The sequence below is a fragment of the Monodon monoceros genome, unplaced genomic scaffold, assembly GCF_005190385.1.
Source record: "Monodon monoceros isolate NGI ecotype Baffin Bay Population unplaced genomic scaffold, NGI_Narwhal_1 Super_Scaffold_20, whole genome shotgun sequence".
In the NCBI taxonomy this organism is placed as follows: Eukaryota; Metazoa; Chordata; class Mammalia; order Artiodactyla; family Monodontidae; genus Monodon; species Monodon monoceros.
This window is the reverse complement of record NW_021703777.1, coordinates 44,548,728-44,567,677: the sequence shown is the minus strand read 5'-3', so window position 1 is coordinate 44,567,677 and position 18,950 is coordinate 44,548,728. Positions and strand designations below refer to the sequence as shown.

At 33.8% G+C, this 18,950-nt stretch overlaps 1 protein-coding gene across 5 annotated transcripts in view; it reads right to left on the bottom strand.

Annotated features, from left to right (window-relative positions):
• Positions 1 to 18,950, bottom strand: part of CNOT6L (CCR4-NOT transcription complex subunit 6 like) — a 163,857-nt gene that overhangs the window by 102,597 nt on the left and 42,310 nt on the right. For all 5 annotated transcript variants that reach the window (XR_003795520.1, XM_029234764.1, XM_029234765.1 and 2 more), the window contains exons 2-4: positions 12,418 to 12,539; positions 9,802 to 9,988; positions 8,374 to 8,459 (exon numbers count right to left, since the gene is read on the bottom strand). Coding sequence is in view for 4 of the 5 variants with exons in the window: in XM_029234765.1 (XP_029090598.1) it covers positions 8,374 to 8,459; positions 9,802 to 9,988; positions 12,418 to 12,539 (395 nt within the window). In the remaining variant the exon portion in view is untranslated. The remainder of the gene's footprint in view (positions 1 to 8,373; positions 8,460 to 9,801; positions 9,989 to 12,417; positions 12,540 to 18,950) is intronic.

Genomic DNA, 18,950 nt, shown 5'->3' with positions numbered 1-18,950 from the left:
AAATAAAACTTACTTCACACAGAAATCTATACAAATGTTTACAGTGCCTTTATTCTTAATCACTCATAACTGGAAACAACCCAAATGTCCTTCAACTTGTGAATAGATAAAAATCGGTGGTATATCCACACAATCGGATACTACTTGGCAACAGAAATGAGCTACTGAAATACACAAAACAGATGAACCTCAAATACATTATGTTAAATGAAAGAATCCAGACTCAAAAGGCTACATACTATGTTTCTATATATGACATTCTGGAAAAGTAGTTGCCAAGGGCTAAGAGTGGGAGAAGGTGTTGACTTCAATGAACACAAATGAATTTTGGAGGGTGACAGAACAGTTCTATTTCTCAATTGTAGTGGTGGTTATGCAACTGCATACATCTGTCAACATTCACCAAATGTGAATGTCTGTCAACAAAGAGGTCAATTTTACTACATACATATAGTTCAGTAAAAAAGTTGCTCAGAATTTAATTTTTCAAAAATATATTCAAGGTATAATTTCAAGAGTGACCACTGAGAGTCCAGAAATAGAATGTACAAATCCCACACCAACAGAAGTATATAGATCAAGAAACAAACAAGGGGGGAAAAAATCTGTTTTTAGAAAGGCAAAAAGAAAACAAAAAATCACACAAAGAATGGAATCAAAAAGTAGGATGGCAACCAGACGAAAATATCAATAATTGCAATAGAGGTAAGGCAATTGGTCTGAACCCACACATTAAAATAAAGTCAGACTGGATTAAAAACAAAGACCAGTTATATACTTTTTGTAAGTGACACACCTAAGCATAAGTACACAGAAAGGTTGAAAGTAAACAAAGGAGAAAAGATGTATTATACAAACATTAACCAAAAGAAAACTTGCATAGCTATATGAGACAAAAAAGATTGTAAGATGAAAACCCTAACAGGAGACTCATGACCTAATATCAGGTTCAATTTACCAGAAGGTATAGCAATATATAGGCATAGTTGGTATACCTAATAAAATAAACTCAAAGGCTATAAGCAAAAGCTGACTGAACTACATGGGGAAATGAACAAATTCAGCATTTAAATGGAAATTCTAGCATATATACCTTAATTATTAAAAGAGCAAACAGTCAAAAATTTATAAAGATACAGAAAATATGAGGAACACAGCTAACAAATTTGATCTAATGGAGAAACATATAGATCTGTACCTAACAATTAAAGAAACAATACTCTTCTCAGATGCAGTAAAACATTTATAAAAATTGATCGCATACCAGCCCATAAAGCAGGAATCAACAAATGTAAAAGAACTGGTTCATACAGGTTACCCTAACTGCCTATAATGCAATTAAGTTTAAATTTAACAATAAAGAAAGGTAAATTTAAAATCACACGTGCATGGAAATTTTAAATAACTGATGAGTCAAAGAAGATATGATAACCTATATTAATAATACTTAGGCAAAAATGATGAGAATATTTCATATCAAAATCATGGGATGCCAAATAAATTTATAGTCTTGCCAAAAAAATTTATGGCCTTAACTGCTTATATTTATTTGAAAATAAGGAAATCTAAATATGAATAAGCCATATATCCAACTTAAAAAGAGAAAAAAGGAAAAAACTATAATAAATCCAAACAAAACAGAATAAAGAAAAACAGAAACAAACCAGTTTTTAAAAAATAAAAGCCAATATTGACTCACTGAAAAGAACATAACTGACAAATCTCTGGGGAGACTAAATCAGAAAAGAAGATAGAAAGCACAAATAATCTTACTAATGAAGAAGGGGGTAATATAAACAAGAGTCTAAAAATATATCAAGAGAATATTATGAACATTTTTATGCAAATTTGAAAACTTTAAAAAGCTGAAAAATTCCAATATTACAGATACAGTCCAAAAAAACGGACTCTTCAGCAATTAGAAAGACTCAATGATTCTTATAACTACAAATACATTGAGGTGATAGTTCCACCAGGCAATGGTAGTTTTATAGTCTTGTTCCACCAAAATTTCAAGGAACAGATTAATTCAATATTATACAAACTCTTTGAGAAAACTGAGTAAGAACAGTAAGAACACATGTCTATCTTATTCATGAACATACATGAAAAATTCCTTTAAAAAGTTATTGTGAAAGGCAGTCCGTCAGGGTCCCTGTGCTTCCCCCCTTCATTCTTTGTGAGTGCAACAGATTCTGAGACTTATCTGTCTCTTGATACTGAGCAGTTTCTATAGCTAGTTAAATAGGGAACTAAACAGGTCAAGGCAACCAGAGCAATACTTCCATATAACTCTTTGTACCCCTGGAGAAGCAGGATTAGTTGTTTTGTTTTGGTTTTTTTGCAGCTAGCTACAATATTTGCTGCTTGCTTGAAAAGTGCTGCACCTTTGGACTTAGATTACTCAATTGCAATGCAAACTCTTTGTGTATACAGCATGTGTCTGGGTCCACCTTGTTGCTTGAGTGATAACGTTCTTTGTCTCTGACCCAAGAGTCTCATGTCTTCTACCATTATCCATGAAGCAATAATTGGCTAACTTATTAGCTTGTAATAGGGTAAAATCTCAGAGCCTTAACAGTTCTTGACAAACACTATCAAAATAAATCCAGCAGTGTATAAAAGCACCAAGTTGGGTTTACCTCAGGAATCCAAGTGTGGTTTAAAGGGGCAGGTTGGGGGGACGCTTACATATAATTTACCACTTCAATATATGAAATGAGAAAATAATGTAATCATCTCAATAGATGAAGAAAAGCATTTAATAAAATTCAGCACCCGAATAAGGATTAGCAAAGTAGAAATAGAAGGAAACTTCTAGAACCTAAAAACTTTTTACCAAAAATATAGAGCAAATATTCTTAATGGAAAAATATTAGAAACATTTCCTCTAAAATTGTGATTAGAAGCATGCCCAGTATTAATGCTTCTATTCAATATTGTATTAAACATGCCAGTACATTACAATAAGGAAAAGAAATTATAAGAATTTGAAAGGAATAAAGTCTTTATCAGCAGATGAAATCATTATCTGCATACAATACCTAAAGAATTTGTAAACAAACTTTTAGGAAGAATGAGAATTTAGCCAAGAAGGCTTACTATAAGATCTTTTTTCTTTTTAATGGTAATTCGTATACCCCAACAGCAAACAGGCAGAAAAAGCAACTTAAGAAAGACATGGTTTATAAGAGGAACAAAAAAACTTATAAAGTATCTAGAAACAAATCTACAAAAGATATGCCTGAACAGTGTGCAGAAAGTTATAAAATTTTATTCAAAGACATTAAATAAGATCTAAATAAATGGGAAGAATGCACAAATTCATGGATAGGAAGACTCAATATAATTAACATGTCAATTTTTCTTAAATTGATCCAGACATTCAATGCAGTTCCAAAGTTCCAACAGCATTTTTTGTGAAACTTAACAGGCTGTTTCTTATGTATGAGGAAGATTCAAGGCACCCAAACTGCCAAGACATTGCAAAAGCAAAACGTAAAGGGACTTCCCAAAAGAGATATCAAATCTTAATATAAAGCCATAGTAACAATTATGACAATGTAGTAATCAGTGCAAGGTGAGACAAACTGACTGCTGTGTATAGAGAATGGAGATCCCAAAACAAGCCTACTACACATTGCTGATATATGAGAGAGGTGACTTTGCTGATCAGTGGGAAAAGGGAAAACTAGCCACTAAATGATGTTGAGACAACTGGTTATTCACAAGGAAAAGACAAAATGAGATCCCTCCCAAAATTAGACCTCTCATACCATATTAAAAAATCAACTCCAAATGAATGAAAGAATTAACTATGGAAAGCAAAACTTTACAACAACTTTTAAGAGATAATATAGAAAAACTATTTATGACTGGGGTAGGGCAGGATTTCTTTAATAAAACATAAGATGCACTAGTCACAAAAGAAAAGAATTTTAAATTCAACTACAATAAAAAAAAATCAAGGGCTTCCCTGGTGGCGCAGTTGTTGAGAGTCCGCCTGCCATTGCAGGGGACACAGGTTCGTGCCCCGGTCCGGGAAGATCCCACATGCCGTGGAGCAGCTGGGCCCGTAAGCCATGGCCACTGAGCCTGCGCGTCCGGAGCCTGTGCTCCGCAACGGGAGAGGCCACAACAGTGAGAGGCCCGCGTACCGCAAAAAAAAAAAAAAAAAAAAAAAATCAAATCTATTCATTAAACAATACCAACAAAGAAAACAGAAAGAAAAGCCAGAGTGGAAGAAGACATTTACAATACAAAATAGACAAAAGTTAAAAATTCCAAGTGAAAATAAGCAAAAGATATCAATAGCAATTTCAGAGAAGAAACGTGGCCAATACATATATGAAAAGATTCTCAGTTTTATTTTCAATTAGGAAAATGTAAATTAAGAGTAGGACTAGAAACTGTTTCACACTTAATAACTGGCAAAACTTTAAAAATCTGACAATACTAAGTAAGTGTTGGGAAGAAGACAGAAAAATGGCAACTGTATTACTTTCAGGAGTATATTTTAGTACAGCTACTTTGTAAAATATTATGGCATTACCTAATAAACCTAAGAATGTATAAGCTTCTTTCTATAACCCAACAATTCCATTCCTAGGAACTCTATCAGGAGACATGTACAAGAATGTTCATGGCTACATTGCTTATAGTAGTCAAAAAAAAGGTGGAAACAATCTAAATATCTATAGTAGAATGAATTACAGCATATTCATATAACAGAATACAACACAGCAATGAAACAGATTAACTACAATTACACGAATGCATAAATGTATGAATCATAAATACATAAAGTCAAATAAAACCAAGTCACAGAAAATTACATTCAGTAGGATTCCATTTATATAAAGGTTAAAACACCCTTAACAGATACATATATAAGCTCAGTATCTGGCACATAGTATGTGCTCATCAATACCTGTTGGATGACCGAAAGAAAACTAACAGAATTTAGGACAGTAATAACCTCTGGGAGAAGTGATGAAGATGTAATCAAGAAAAGGCACACAGGAAACTTAAAAGATACAGGGGATCTACACCAACAAGGTTTGATTATGCCTATTTCCCAATAATCTCACCAACAGTTAGTTTATCAAATTTTTGGAATTCATCCAATCTGATAGGTAAAAATTGAGTATAGTCTCAATTTGCATTGTTATTATTATATAATGTTGATCAACTTTCTAATTTTACAGCCATTTGTAAATCCTCTTATATGAATTATTAATATGCTCTCTAATAGACTGTCTTTTATTTACTGATTTCCAGAAGCTCATTATATAATACAGAAGAAAGTACTTTGCCTCCTATATGAGTGGCAATCGGATTTTTAAATGCATTTTTTAAAAAGGTACTGAGAACGTTAGATAATGGGTGTGTAGTTACTTATTATTTTCTTTAAAATGTTACTCTTTGTATATTATGATATATTTCATGAATTAAAAAGTTTACATAGTAAAAGAATCTTCAACTGCCATGGTCCATTTTATTTTAAGGGAGATAAGTAATTCTTAGAAGGAAGCTAGAAATCTTCACAATTATTGAAGTTCGAAAGTTTTTATTATTTGGGGACATCAATGTTTAATGCCTGAGGACAACTGTTTGGCCCATATGTGAGAGAAAGTATTGCTTTATACCTTAGGACATGAATTCTAAATTATTTAAAAATAACCATATGAGAATTGCTTTCACTTACACCTTTTCTTCCATAAAACTAATACAGTTTGGATTTTTCTTTTAAGTGACTTAAAAGAACATTTCCAACTTCCTGGACTGGCCATGTTTGTAGTTTTTAAATTGGCCTTCTTATCCTAACTCTTCAAATACCCTACCCACCACACATACTCCTCAAGTCTCAAAATAGCATTTCTAAAAATTAACTTGTTGAGCCAGGATGATCAAATTCATTATCAAAATTTCAGTATCTATGTTTCAGAGGAAGACAGGAAATGGAAGAAAGGCACTCCTTTTTCTGGTTTCAAGACAAAATGGAATCTTAGAGGCAATCCATTTTCATTGTTTCTTTTAAATATATCACAGTGCTATTTTAAGTGCTCCACTCTACTCCCTCCCCCTTTTTTTGGGCACAAAGTACCACTATGTGGTTATTAAAACTGATTAAGAAATTATTTCAAGTTTTACCTGCCTAAGAATATAAAGCTACCATTCATTAGGAACATTTTATTCCTTCAATTTCTTCATAAACTCAATCCTGTTTTTACCACCTTAAAGTTTTCAAAGATGGCAGGGAGGGCTCTGGCTTTCTTTCATTTCTAAAAGGTCTCTGCTCTTCTGTACTGATCACCTGAACATAAAATAGCACTGCCAGAAAAACAGATTCTCACAGAAGAGGAAAGCCTGTAGATAGCTATTTATATTGAATTTAAATTGAAGTTTAATGAAAAAGAATTTATCCATAGGCACGGACAAAGCTAAGTTACAGCTGGTAAAGCAGAACTGGTGCCTGATTTGAAAGTCTAAAGTGAGATTTTAACAAATGTGAATCATCAGTAGACAAGGGACACTAGAATCAAAGTCCAACCAAAGACAGTAGTTTGGAAGACTAACATTTTAACTAGTAAAACAAAATGAAGAACCCAGGAGATAAAGGATATTCAGAAAGATTCATTCAGTTGATACTAAGCTAAATTTTCTGAGAACATGTCTCTTTTTTCTTTTTTTTTTTTTTTTTTTTTTTTGTGGTACGCGGGCCTCTCACTGTTGTGGCCTCTCCCGTTGCGGAGCACAGGCTCCAGACGCGCAGGCTCAGCGGCCACGGCTCACGGGCCCAGCCACTCCGCGGCACGTGGTATCTTCCCGGACCAGAGCATGAACCTGTGTCCCCTGCATCGGCAGGCGGACTCTCAACCACTGCGCCACCAGGGAAGCCCAGAGAACATGTCTCTATATGAGATAACATGGAATAGAGTTATGAAACAGTAAGATATATAATATTTGCTTTTCCAGGAATGTTATGTGGTATGAAGGGTAAGTCCAACTGGGTTCAATACCAAGGTATTCATTTGTCATTGACATGCTCTCCATCAAGATTAGGAGGAGGAAAACAGCTGTTCTGATTGATGTTGAAAGTAAGAAACAATGGTTATCCTTGGAGACAAAAAATATACAATTTATTATAATCAGTATGAAAAGTGTGAATTCTGAAATCTAAGATTATAAAAATGACAACCATTCCATACTTTTTAATAGGCACAAACAGACCTGCCCCCATTCCAACTCTAGCTGGATGGCTGTTTCAGCTACATTTACAAGAATAAGATTTAGCACACAGAGAATAAGGCGAAATGTCCCAACAGTTAAATTTCAAATGCCTTGGGTTAATCCTCAAGAAAATACTTTAGATAAAAAGTATTCCCCATATGTCTAATTCATACATGATAAAAAGCATCAGTAAATTCCTACAAAGAACCTAAAATCACAAGAGTTAGACCATTCATATAATTATACAACTTACGAAGGGTTAACTGTATAAGGAAGCCTAACACCACTTTTGTCATTTCAACAAATAATGTCAGCAATCTTACCACTCTTATTCAAGCTTCTTTCTTAATGCTCCACTATATGATTTAAGCAAACGCAAACAGAACACGTTCATGAGACTCAGTAGTCTTTGAAGAAGGAAAATAAAACATATGAAAGTGTATACTTTATAAGGCTTTAATGTTCCCTCCTCATTAGCACGGAAAATGTTTAACCAATAGTGTAAATCTGTATTTAGTCCTCTGCATTCAAAATAAACCCTTCTTCTTATGCTATGCTATAAGAGAAAAATATACAAATCTCAGTATTTATGTGATTTGAGTATGACTTTCATTCCAAACTGAGATTATATCATCAGAGGAACATGCATTTTGGATTAATACACTATTTACAATAACTACACTTATTAGACATAGCTCATTTTTACTGTAATGTTTTCCCTCTTATAAACCTAATATGCCAATGCTATCTACTCTATCAAAACCAGACATTCTGGCTGAGGTTAAAATTCATTATGTTACATCACTGTTTTCAATTTTTTAAAAAAAATGGGAAAAAAACTACAGTGCTAAATGTTAATTTAAACTATCTCCTCTAAGAAATTTCAGTAAAATATAAAAACAAAACAAAACAAAAAAACTCGAAATTTCCCCCATACAAGTTTGTTAAAATGATGGCAGCTTGTTGAAATCGTGAAGTTCAATTTGATAGAGAAGAACCACTTTTCTTTCAAGAGTAATGTATAGTTACATTCTCGAAATTATACTAAAACCTGCCTAACTGTAACCAAAATGGTCTTTAAAAGGCTAAGAAAACCTCAATGCTGAGTGCTAATGCTATCATTTTTAAAAAATCACTCACCTTTCAAACCTAGAGTTTGTAGCTGGAAGAGCCGACCAAGTTCATAAGGCAAAACCCGTAACAGATTGTTATTTAAAAGCAATTCCCTGTTTTTTTAAAAAAAAAACAAACACAAAAACTGTTTTAGTTTAATATATCAAACTTTATTAATACCTACAGTCGTTGTTCTTAACCTGCCTTCTAACATAACATGAGTGATGTCTACATTCAGGGTATATTTCTCTACATTCATCCAAAAATGTTGTAACTGCCACAATTATTAACAGTGTTTCTGTGATTTACTCATTCTCTAGCACAGATTAAAGTTAAAGGTATAGGAACTGTATGTCATTCTCAGGCTAAATATGCTCCCTCTTCTCTCTCACCCAAAATGCCTCTCAGATGCAAATCAGAGTGACACATATTTTATGTACCCAAAGACAGCAGATATCCTTGAACCTAGTCTCATTCATAGAAAAAAGTAATCTTTTTAAAATAAACTTCAGGATTTAACTATAGTAGCCAATTCCCTGTATCAATTTTTGTAACAATACAACTATTATCACTTCAAGATACAACAATCATTGACACAGAACATAAACATTAAAAATAAAGCATAGGATAGTATAAATAGGAGAGCACAGGTAAGATCTGATTTATGATTGTGAAATTTTGGGCAGACTACAGAAAAAATAAACAGCCCTTGTAATTAATTAATGGCCAAAAGGTATAAAATAAATGACTAAAAAGTATAAAAAACAACAAAAACACACAGCAAGGGGATGGCAAAGAACAAGATTTTTAAATGATATTAAATATTTAATTTTAAACATGTGATGGCAATTTTTTAACATTACTATTCAGCAGATAAGGTAGAAAAGCGATCCCTGTTTTCATTGGGAACATTTATACAAGGTCTCAAGATTCCTATACAATTTTCTCCTATGAAGAAATTTCTTAAAGAATCCTGAAAGACTAGAAATAAATCCATTTATTATCAGGTTTTAAGATTTCCTTAAGGAGTTGTAATATATAAGCATAACTTGCCTTATAAAATAGATATGTTTCTAAAACCTTTACTTATAAGCAAATCATTTTCCCAATTATTTCTCATTAGTCTAGACTAGTCTAGCCCCAATTAATTCTGATGAGATTTGTCACTTGAGTGTAAAGCGAGACTTAGGTATTTTATAGCCCTATCCCACCTCAAGTCTGTCAAAAGAAATTGGTCATACAAGCACATTTCTAGCCAGAAACCTCCAAATTTAAAGGAAGAAAGGAAAAGAAGGGTTCAATGGAGCCCAACTCAAGCACTCTGCTTAGACAATTTATATCATTTAACCTTCACATACATATGGAAATCCTACTGTAAGATGAGTAACCTTCCATAATATTCTTATTTGGTAAATTTAGAATTTTATACAGTGAGTCACATTTATATTTCCTCACCTGAGAGACACCATGTTTCCTAGTTCTGCTGGTAAACTTCTGAGTTTATTGGATGACAGATCCAGGTAAACCAGATTATGAAGCTTGGCAATATCAGGTGGAATGCGACTAAGGTAATTGTCATTTAGGTGCAGTGCTGTCAAGTGTGTCAATGACCAAAGTGATGTACTTAAGCTCCGCACTCTACCTAAAAGGCAAAATATTGATGCATTAAACTTCTAGGTCCAAGACAAAGACTGAACTACAAGGACTAAAAAGTGGGAGAAGAGCCCACAAATACATACAGATATTGTGACTCTGGCATTTTAACTTTGTATTTAATGCTACTTGATTGCTTCCAAACACACCTGGTCCTTCTTTAATTTCATGCCACTTTTTTCCCTGACAACCATTCTTTCTCATGAATCTTCCATGTATTAAATAAGATGTGGCATAATGAGGAGACCATTGGAGTCAGGGTGATCACATGGTCTCAAGGAGAAAGCATGGGGCTGAGTTGAGCTTTTGTAGTAGAACAGTCCTGAATTTTTTTTCTCTAAGTTATGATCCTCACAAAAGCACTTCTCACATACTTCGTGAAAATTAATAGTGCAAGGTTTATCTATATCTAGGGCCTGAATTAGTCCACAAACTTTAAATAGACAGGAGTAATTGCTATGATTTAGAACCAACCTTAGATTAGCCGCCGGGAAAACCATTTTACTCCCAAAGGAGACATCTTCCCCAGCCTTCTCATATTTCAATTATACATTAATAACTCTGGTTTAAGATTTTGCATTTAAGTGCAACATACTCAAGGAAATAGTCACTCATTAAGCTTTACCTATCAGTCAGCATCTGACAGCTATGGTAGAACATGTACTGGAAAAAGAAGACTTGGTTCACAGTCCTGATTTTTACCATTTATTAGCCATATAAGCCTAAACAAATCACATCGCTTCAGCTTCTGTAAAATGTGATGTTATCTTAACAATAAACTTATATGAAGAGACTTTGAAAACTTTACCAAAGTAAAATGCTAACAGATATTGATTAAAAGAGCAGTGGAAGGTAGAGATGGCAAAAAGTCTCAATAGGGAAATGTTATTTTTCATATGGCTATCAAGCAGTAGACTCGAACTTAGATCTTCTCTTCAGGGTTCACAGGTTCCTTCATGCTGTCTATAATCAGGCTTAAAGTGCCAATTAGGATTTTGCATTTTAATAGGAAACGAAGTTTTCAAGTGAAAAGAGGCTCTAGTAAAAAAGAAACTTATTTTAGTTTTACCCAGGGTTTAACCGAATGGTTCTCAACCAGGGGCAATACTGCTCCCCAAGAGACTTTAGCAATCTGGAGACATTTTTGGTTGTCACAACTAGAGGGGTGCTACTGGCATCTAGCGGGTAGAGGCCAGGAATGCTGCTAAACATCCGACACGCACACAACCACTCCCAACCACAAAGAACCGTCCAGCCCTAAGTGTCAATAGTGCCAAGTTGAGAATCCCTGGGTTAACCTAATAGGATTTGCTCATATTCATTTTTTTTAAATTATCAATCACCTAACCACCACCTTTTAGCTAAAGATATGGGTATTTCTTGCTATTGACACCATAATATGCGTTTAACTCTTCCAAATGAAAGCTTACTGGGGAAAAAATTACATTCTAAATATAATCTGTATTGTATCAATTCATAAAAGAAAAACTGTACTTATATTTTATTTTTAATAAACTTTTAAGTTTGTGATAATTTTAGATCTACAGAAAAGCTACCAAGATAATACAGTTCCTATATCCCCCTCATCCAGTTGCCCCTAGTACCAGCATCTTATATTACCATGGTACATTTGTCAAAACTAGGAAACCAAGATTGGTACGAAGTGTCAATATTAACTAATTTATAGACTTTATTTGATTTCACCAGTTTTTACACCCTTTTGTTCGAAGATAACTAATTTATAGACTTTATTTGAATTTCACCAGTTTTTACACCTTTTTGTTCGAGGATCTGGAAGATCATATTTTTTGCATTTAGTCTTCATGTCTCCTTAGTCTTCTCTCATCTGTGACAGTTTCACAGTCTTTCCTTGTTTTTCATGACCTTGACAATTTTGAGGATTACTAGCTAGGAATTTTGTGGAATGTCCTTCGGTTTGTCTGATGTTTTTCTCACTATTAGACTGGTTATGAGTGTTTAGGAATCAGATTCTATTTTAACAACTCCTAAACATGTAATTTATAGAATAAACAGATAGCTTCTAGGTTTCCCATTCTACCAACAATGGGCTGATAGGAGGACGGCAAAGATATCAATTTGCAAAAATGATTACTCTGCAATAGCTAAAACAAAATCTATTATATCAAAGAACCTAGTTTTACTTAGAAACTGAACTCCCAATGCCTTCAATTTTAGATGCCAACTGTGGCCCACAGTATTAATCTCAAAAGAAAGAATGGGAACAAAGATATTTGGTCACAGATAAATCAATAAGTTAAACACTAGTGCCTCAGCATCTTGTATTTTCTCAATTAATTCATCTAATTAAAAATGTACAGCAAAGAAATAAGTATAACACTCAACTCTTGTTCATCATTGCTATTATAGCCCAGATTAAATGTTTCAGATTCCACTCACCCGAGATTTCTAATTCTGCCCAGTGAGATTTTTTCCCATTGGCTACCTCCTCTGCTGACATGATGGTATAAATTCTGCGAGGATCTGGAGGGTCATATTTTTCCTTTGGCATCCCTATTAGTCTGTAAGGGAAAAAAAAAAATCAACAATTATAATCTAATAGAAAAAAAAGAGAGAAAGAAAAATGAGATGGTAAATTTTCTTCTTCTCCCCCCTTGCCAGGCTACTACTAAATTCTCACTAGAAGGAAAACACATCTAAAGTATGCTAGGCTATTGCAGGTACTCAGTAACAGATGCCTCAGGAAAAATGCAAAGAAGCAGGGACACTGGACTTCACAGAAAACATGGTGGTTGCTTCCCAAACATCCATTGCACCCTTTCCCCTTCATTTAGCTGCCTTGCTTCCCAAGACAGACTGACCCTATGCAAGTTTCCTGAATGGACTCTGACTGGCCTAAGAGAATCAGAGTAATCCTATCCTCCTTATCTCAGTGATATTCAGATATTCCATATCTAAGACAATTAGCACATGACATTCCCCTTGTCACAGAGATTAGTTCAGAAATATTTAATAATCACTAGGCTTAAGACTCATTTTATGTTTATGGGAGGAGCAGGCTTCTCTCTCCTGCTGGTCATAAATGAAAAAGAATACAGCCCCAGCTATTGTTGGCAAGCATCCAACTATAAGGAAAGCCAGCCGTAGCAGTCAAAGATGAGAAAATAGAGACACAAAGCCAGAGTCCTCACCAAACCACACCTGTAGCACTCTAAAATACTGGGCTTTTTGGATACACAAGTCAATCTATTTTACTTATTGTTTAAACTACTAGTTTATGTTTTGTTACTTGCAATCAAAAGCATCTAATTAAGATTATCATGTATCTTGGTTTGCATGGACCAGTCTTGGTTTATATCTGTTATTCTTAGGTTAATTATTGATAACACTTCTTCACTCCCAAAAGTGTCCAATTTGGATAATGAGTTACATGGCCACCCTAACTGAAACTAATATTATACAGTTTTATTCAGTTAACTGCCAAAATAATCACTGGACAATCATCAGTGATGACCAGCTAGACATAAACTCCTCAAGAATGCAATGTATGAATCAGATGACAAATGGCCATAAAAGTAATCATTCAAGAGGTCTAATACAAGAGTTACTGCTCGGTAATTGGCAGAAAATGAAATCCCATTCAGATCTAACAAGAATAGCAAATTACAAAATCCTGAACCTAATTAAACTCCTGCATGCTATCAGTAAATATCCTCATAGTATTTATAGTTGGTTCTTTGCTCATATTTTAACACAGAGACATACAGACACACACGAAAACCAACTGCCTAAAACTGGGAGTGTTTCTAAGTAGTTTAGACGTTCTATCTCAATGTAAGAGTTACTTTCAGATGGTCTGAAATTTGTTACATAAAGAGAACAAAGAAAAATAGGAAGTATTCTATCATGTATCAAGGAATCAAAGCTAGAAAAGAATACAATCAAAATTTCCCATACCATAATTTGTCCTCATATTGCGGAAGGAAAAACAGTCATTCCTTCCTATTTACTAAAAGGGGCAAAGAGAAAGTTTTCCAGATTTTTTCATCTGTTAACAGTCATTAGCTTCCAAATTTCCAGGTTAAGCTCTTCTGCTCTAACCTTATCACACAACTGGGTGATACTGAAACATATTTTATTTTCCATAAATGTCCTGGATCTTCACACAGCACAAACAGTATGATCATTTTCCTCGGGAAAAACTTGATTTTTACCACTTTTGGCCTATGTAAATTATTTCTGAATATAAAATTTTTAGGTAACAAGGTTTTCAGAATTTCTACTATGCACCATAAGGTACATGTGTCTCTGTGGGTACTCCTGCACACTAATATAAAATTCTACAAAAACACAAGTTAAGCAAAACCAAATCAAACAGATTCAGATCCAAAGACATGCTACAAATCCATCATCTACAATGAGAATGGATAAAAAACTAAGACTGTGACATTTGCAAAAACTATGTTTCATTAATTTTAAATCACTTTTATAAAATATAGTGCATAGGTCAACTTAATTTGGCAGTTTTAATCATGGCTCCCACTAGATGGTGTGTTATTTAAGGGGACAATAAGTTGTTTCTGTGTGGAGGCATATCCTTTTTATAACTCTATACAGTTCCTACCACATAGTAGGCACTGAATATGTATTTGTGGAATGATCATATATGCTTTATAATCCTAAAAACTACCATCTTCCTCTCACCTTTCCCAATTAACAGTCAATGCTCTTCTAAAAATTAATCTCATGAAATGGTCATTAATCCACATGTTCAATTTCCCTAAATATTTACAAAATCTAGATAGGAGATTAATAATCATCACCTCTTCTGGCCCACTAACGCTAATCTCTAAAACAGCTACTATATAAGAAGTATACTTCTTTTTTTAAATTTTTCATAAGTCTCCATCTTTGTAAGTCCAATAAAATTTATAAAATCTGTTCCTGCAAAACATATCCATAAAATGTTTACCAGTGTCTATAATATGTAAAAACCAAAGTAATATTAATACTGCTATATTAGGGGTCAAAGGTCTCCTTTGGATTTGATTAGGAAGTCAATAAAAATACAAGTCACTTAATCCTTCAAAATGAAACTAAATTTGGATAGTCTAACTGAAGTTAAAACATTTTTCATTTGCATTAACTAAGTAATTTAGTAGAGTCTATAGATCTGGTGATCACTACTGTCCCAAACATCAGGTTTTCAAGCATGCTACTAAAAACTTAGCTCAAATTTAGGAAACTGGTATTATTGAATACTCCTATTCAGCTTTATCTTCCCTCTCAGTTCCTCAGCATCAACCTTCCATCCTGGAGACATACCATAAAAACCTATTTCAAAATAAATATAAATAATAATTCAAACATAATTTACACTGTTAATGTGCTTTCTCAACAGTCTAAGATATAGGTCAGTCCAAGGCTTAAATACTGGATTGACACTTTTCATCCAAGAAAGAGAAATGTTTAATTTTGTAAAGCCTAGCAGCTAATTTCCTTTTCCTATCTTCTTTATCAAATTGATGAAGAGGCAGGTTTTTTAATTGTTTTTTCCAAGAGTTTCTAATTTCTGCAATATCTTACATCAGTTCCTGCTATACACCAAGGATCCTCCCATTATATCAACCTAATTTATATTGGGGATCCTGATCACATAACACAGTAAACTAAAAGCCCCTTCACAACACAGCCTTTTTAACTTCCAGTCTTCAAACCCCATTTTGACACTATGAAAAATACTCCACATAGCTCCCCAAATACTGACTACATAAGCTTCTTTGAACCTACCATCCTCTCTACTCCATTCCTTGAATCTCATTTTATCACCAACGCAGCCCCCTCAGATTCTAGGGCAAAATTTCTGAGAGCAACCATCAGTCCTGGAAAAACAACCTGATTATCTCCTACTTCTTAGTTTCTATGAACTATCCTGAAAGTAAACAAGTCTTAATCTCTGTAACTGAAGGATGATTAATTACTACATACAGTGAAGATTTTCGTTAATTTAGTTCTCAGTCTTCTGTATAATTAAGCAAAAACTTCACGTAAACCTGTAAAATACTGACTTCATGGAAAATGTATTCCAATCTTTTCTTAGCTGCAAAGCAACACTGTATGTAACACTAGGGCTACTTTGCCTTAAAAAATTTACCTTGGAGTTTCCAAAACTGTAAATAAAATACAAGATACCTACATAGCATCGTGTTCAGTGAATAGCATGTTACTACATATATATATATATATATATATCTGAGTTACGCCCAAATACACTATTGCCAAGGATTCCCAAATCTCAGGTTTTATATCTGGGGCTAGGAAAATAATGCAAAATAACTCCTCCCTGCCCCATCCCCGAATAATAATAATCTGAGCCAAATCAGAGCAAACTGTTAAAGGCCAGAACTAAACTTCTGCTAATTTTGGTCATCTGAAGCATCTTATTAAAAAAACAGCGGGCTCTATGGTACATATAAAGATGTTAAGTCCTTATGGTGTTAAACCACAGCTTTCCTCCCACCACCTTCTCTAAATTTAAGATCATTTTATCTCAGTCTATAGTTCAGCACAATTAATACTATTTCATTTAGAACTCAGAATAAGAAAGAGAATGCTACAACCACCGAATAGTGCTTCATAACGAACCAGAGACTCCTAACTCAATGAATCCAAACCTAAAGTACAAGCCAGTAGACATGCACTTATATCCATAGAAATATTAAGTGATCGTCTCAACAGTAGTTTGCAAAGCAATCTTAGGCAGAGATGCAGAGTTCCCAAAGTTGAAAGAAGACAAAATTAAGCCTACATTAGATATTTCTGCTTCCATTTTGGAGCAAGATGTAGTGACTTATTACACTTTACATATTCTCAGATAAATCTGTCTTCTATCAGCATTTATTTCCAAAGGTTATGAACACATTGTTTGTTATTTATTGAATACCCACCTTGACTAACATCCATCCTTCTCAACTGCTCTTAAACATTAAGACCATTTTCCCTTCTGAGAAAATGTCTAGGTTTACCTTTTTTAATAAAGCAAACTAACCCTTGCACTACAGCATTTCTGAAGTTTCTATTTCCTCATCAATATCTATTTTTAGCTATACACAAGTATTAATCATTACAACTGTCATACAAAATCTATACCTTCCCTAAATGAGCTCAAGAGCTGATACTAAAAAACAGCACCTAGCAAATCACACTGCATATAGTAGAATCATACTGATAAAGATTGATGGCAATCACAAGAGCTGAGAAGACACCCTGAGATAAATAACAATTTCATCCACATTTCCACTCCTCTTCTATACCAAGGGCCTCTGGATAGCATTTGTCTTCAATGACATATTCAACTCAAGTCCGTAGATGATGACAATGCAAACGTTCAGAAAGAATCCATTCAAAGTTTTCATGATATCTCCCAATCTGTCACCATTCTAAACAAAAACAAAGCAAAATAAAATCCGTGTTTTACAATGGTAAAGCCACCCATCATTATGGAAAAAATAACCTTCAGGCTTCTGGAATTTCATGTTTCTGATCAGTTTAACATTTATTCAAACATCTACTGCAGGAGTACTGATTATAATGTATTATACCACGCACTAAGACTCCGACAGTGAACAAGCTGAACAGCATCATTGCCCTCAGGTAGCTTACATCATTTTAATGGCACTACTTGAAAAATAAAGTAATAAAATATTCTACTTTCAAATACTTCTACGAAGAATTTGGCATTTCTTCTTGCTACTACTTTTTTTCCCTTTATCAGGTAATTGCCACTGCATAGGCATATATAACAATAAATCCCCTGAATGAAAATGAGATAACTGTAATGATTGTTATACTCCTTTATAAAGGTAATCCGAAGAAAACTTTAGAGTAATCCAGAAAGATAACTTCTGACTCTGTAAAAGGGGAAGTGGTAGGGTTAGTCTAACTTGTCAGTTAAAGTACTATCATGAGGGAGAAAAAAGGCAGAAAGAATAAGAATGTAACTCCTTTTCTGCATATCTAGAAATTTTTTTCCCATATGTGGGATACCAGAAAACAAGAGCAGCAGCAACATAAAACATAAATAAATACTAAAAGGAAAAATGAAGACCTGGAATTACCAATCTACCAAGCACTTCAAAGTTCCAAAATAATGCTATTATTGGACAAGTTTCATTTTATTTCACTAGCAATCAATTTAGACAACCAAAGCTTATGATTCTATCATAATGTCCTATCATTCCAAATTAGGTCTTAGTCTCTATCTAACAACGACTATGCTCCCACTTACCTAAAAACAGTGAATACAATCTATCTTACAGAAAACGGGAGGTAATTAGACTAGATTAAAAATTTCAACATCAATTTTCTCAGGACTAGGACTTCTTCCCCAAATCTCTATCTTTCCATTTTTTTCGTGTAGCCTGTGTTTTCTACTTTCTCTGGTATATACATCTGGTATATACATTCTCATCTGTTTCAATGATGTCAAATTCCTATCCATCCTTCATGGTTTAAGTCATCTTCCATCTCTTTTTTAGAATATTTCCCAACCTAAAAATCAACAAGCTGATTCTAAAATTTATGTGGAAGGACCTAGAAGAGCCAAAACACTTTTGAGAAAGAAATGTAAACTTGGATGTGCCCACTATCTAATGTCAAGCCTTACTAGAAAGCAATGATAATCCAGACAGTTTGGTACTAATGAAAAGACAGACACATATAGTTGAAAGAAATATAACTGAGAAACTAGAAATAGACCCACGTATATACAGTCAATAGATTTTCCATGAAGGTACAAAGGTAATTCAATAGAGAAAGGATAGATTTTTCAACAAATGGTGCTGGAACAACTGGACATCCATATGCAAAAAATAAAGAAATAAGCATCAATCCACACCTTGCACCATACACAAAATTAACTTGCAAGGATCATAAGCTTACGTGCAAAAGCAAAACCTATAAAACTTATAAAA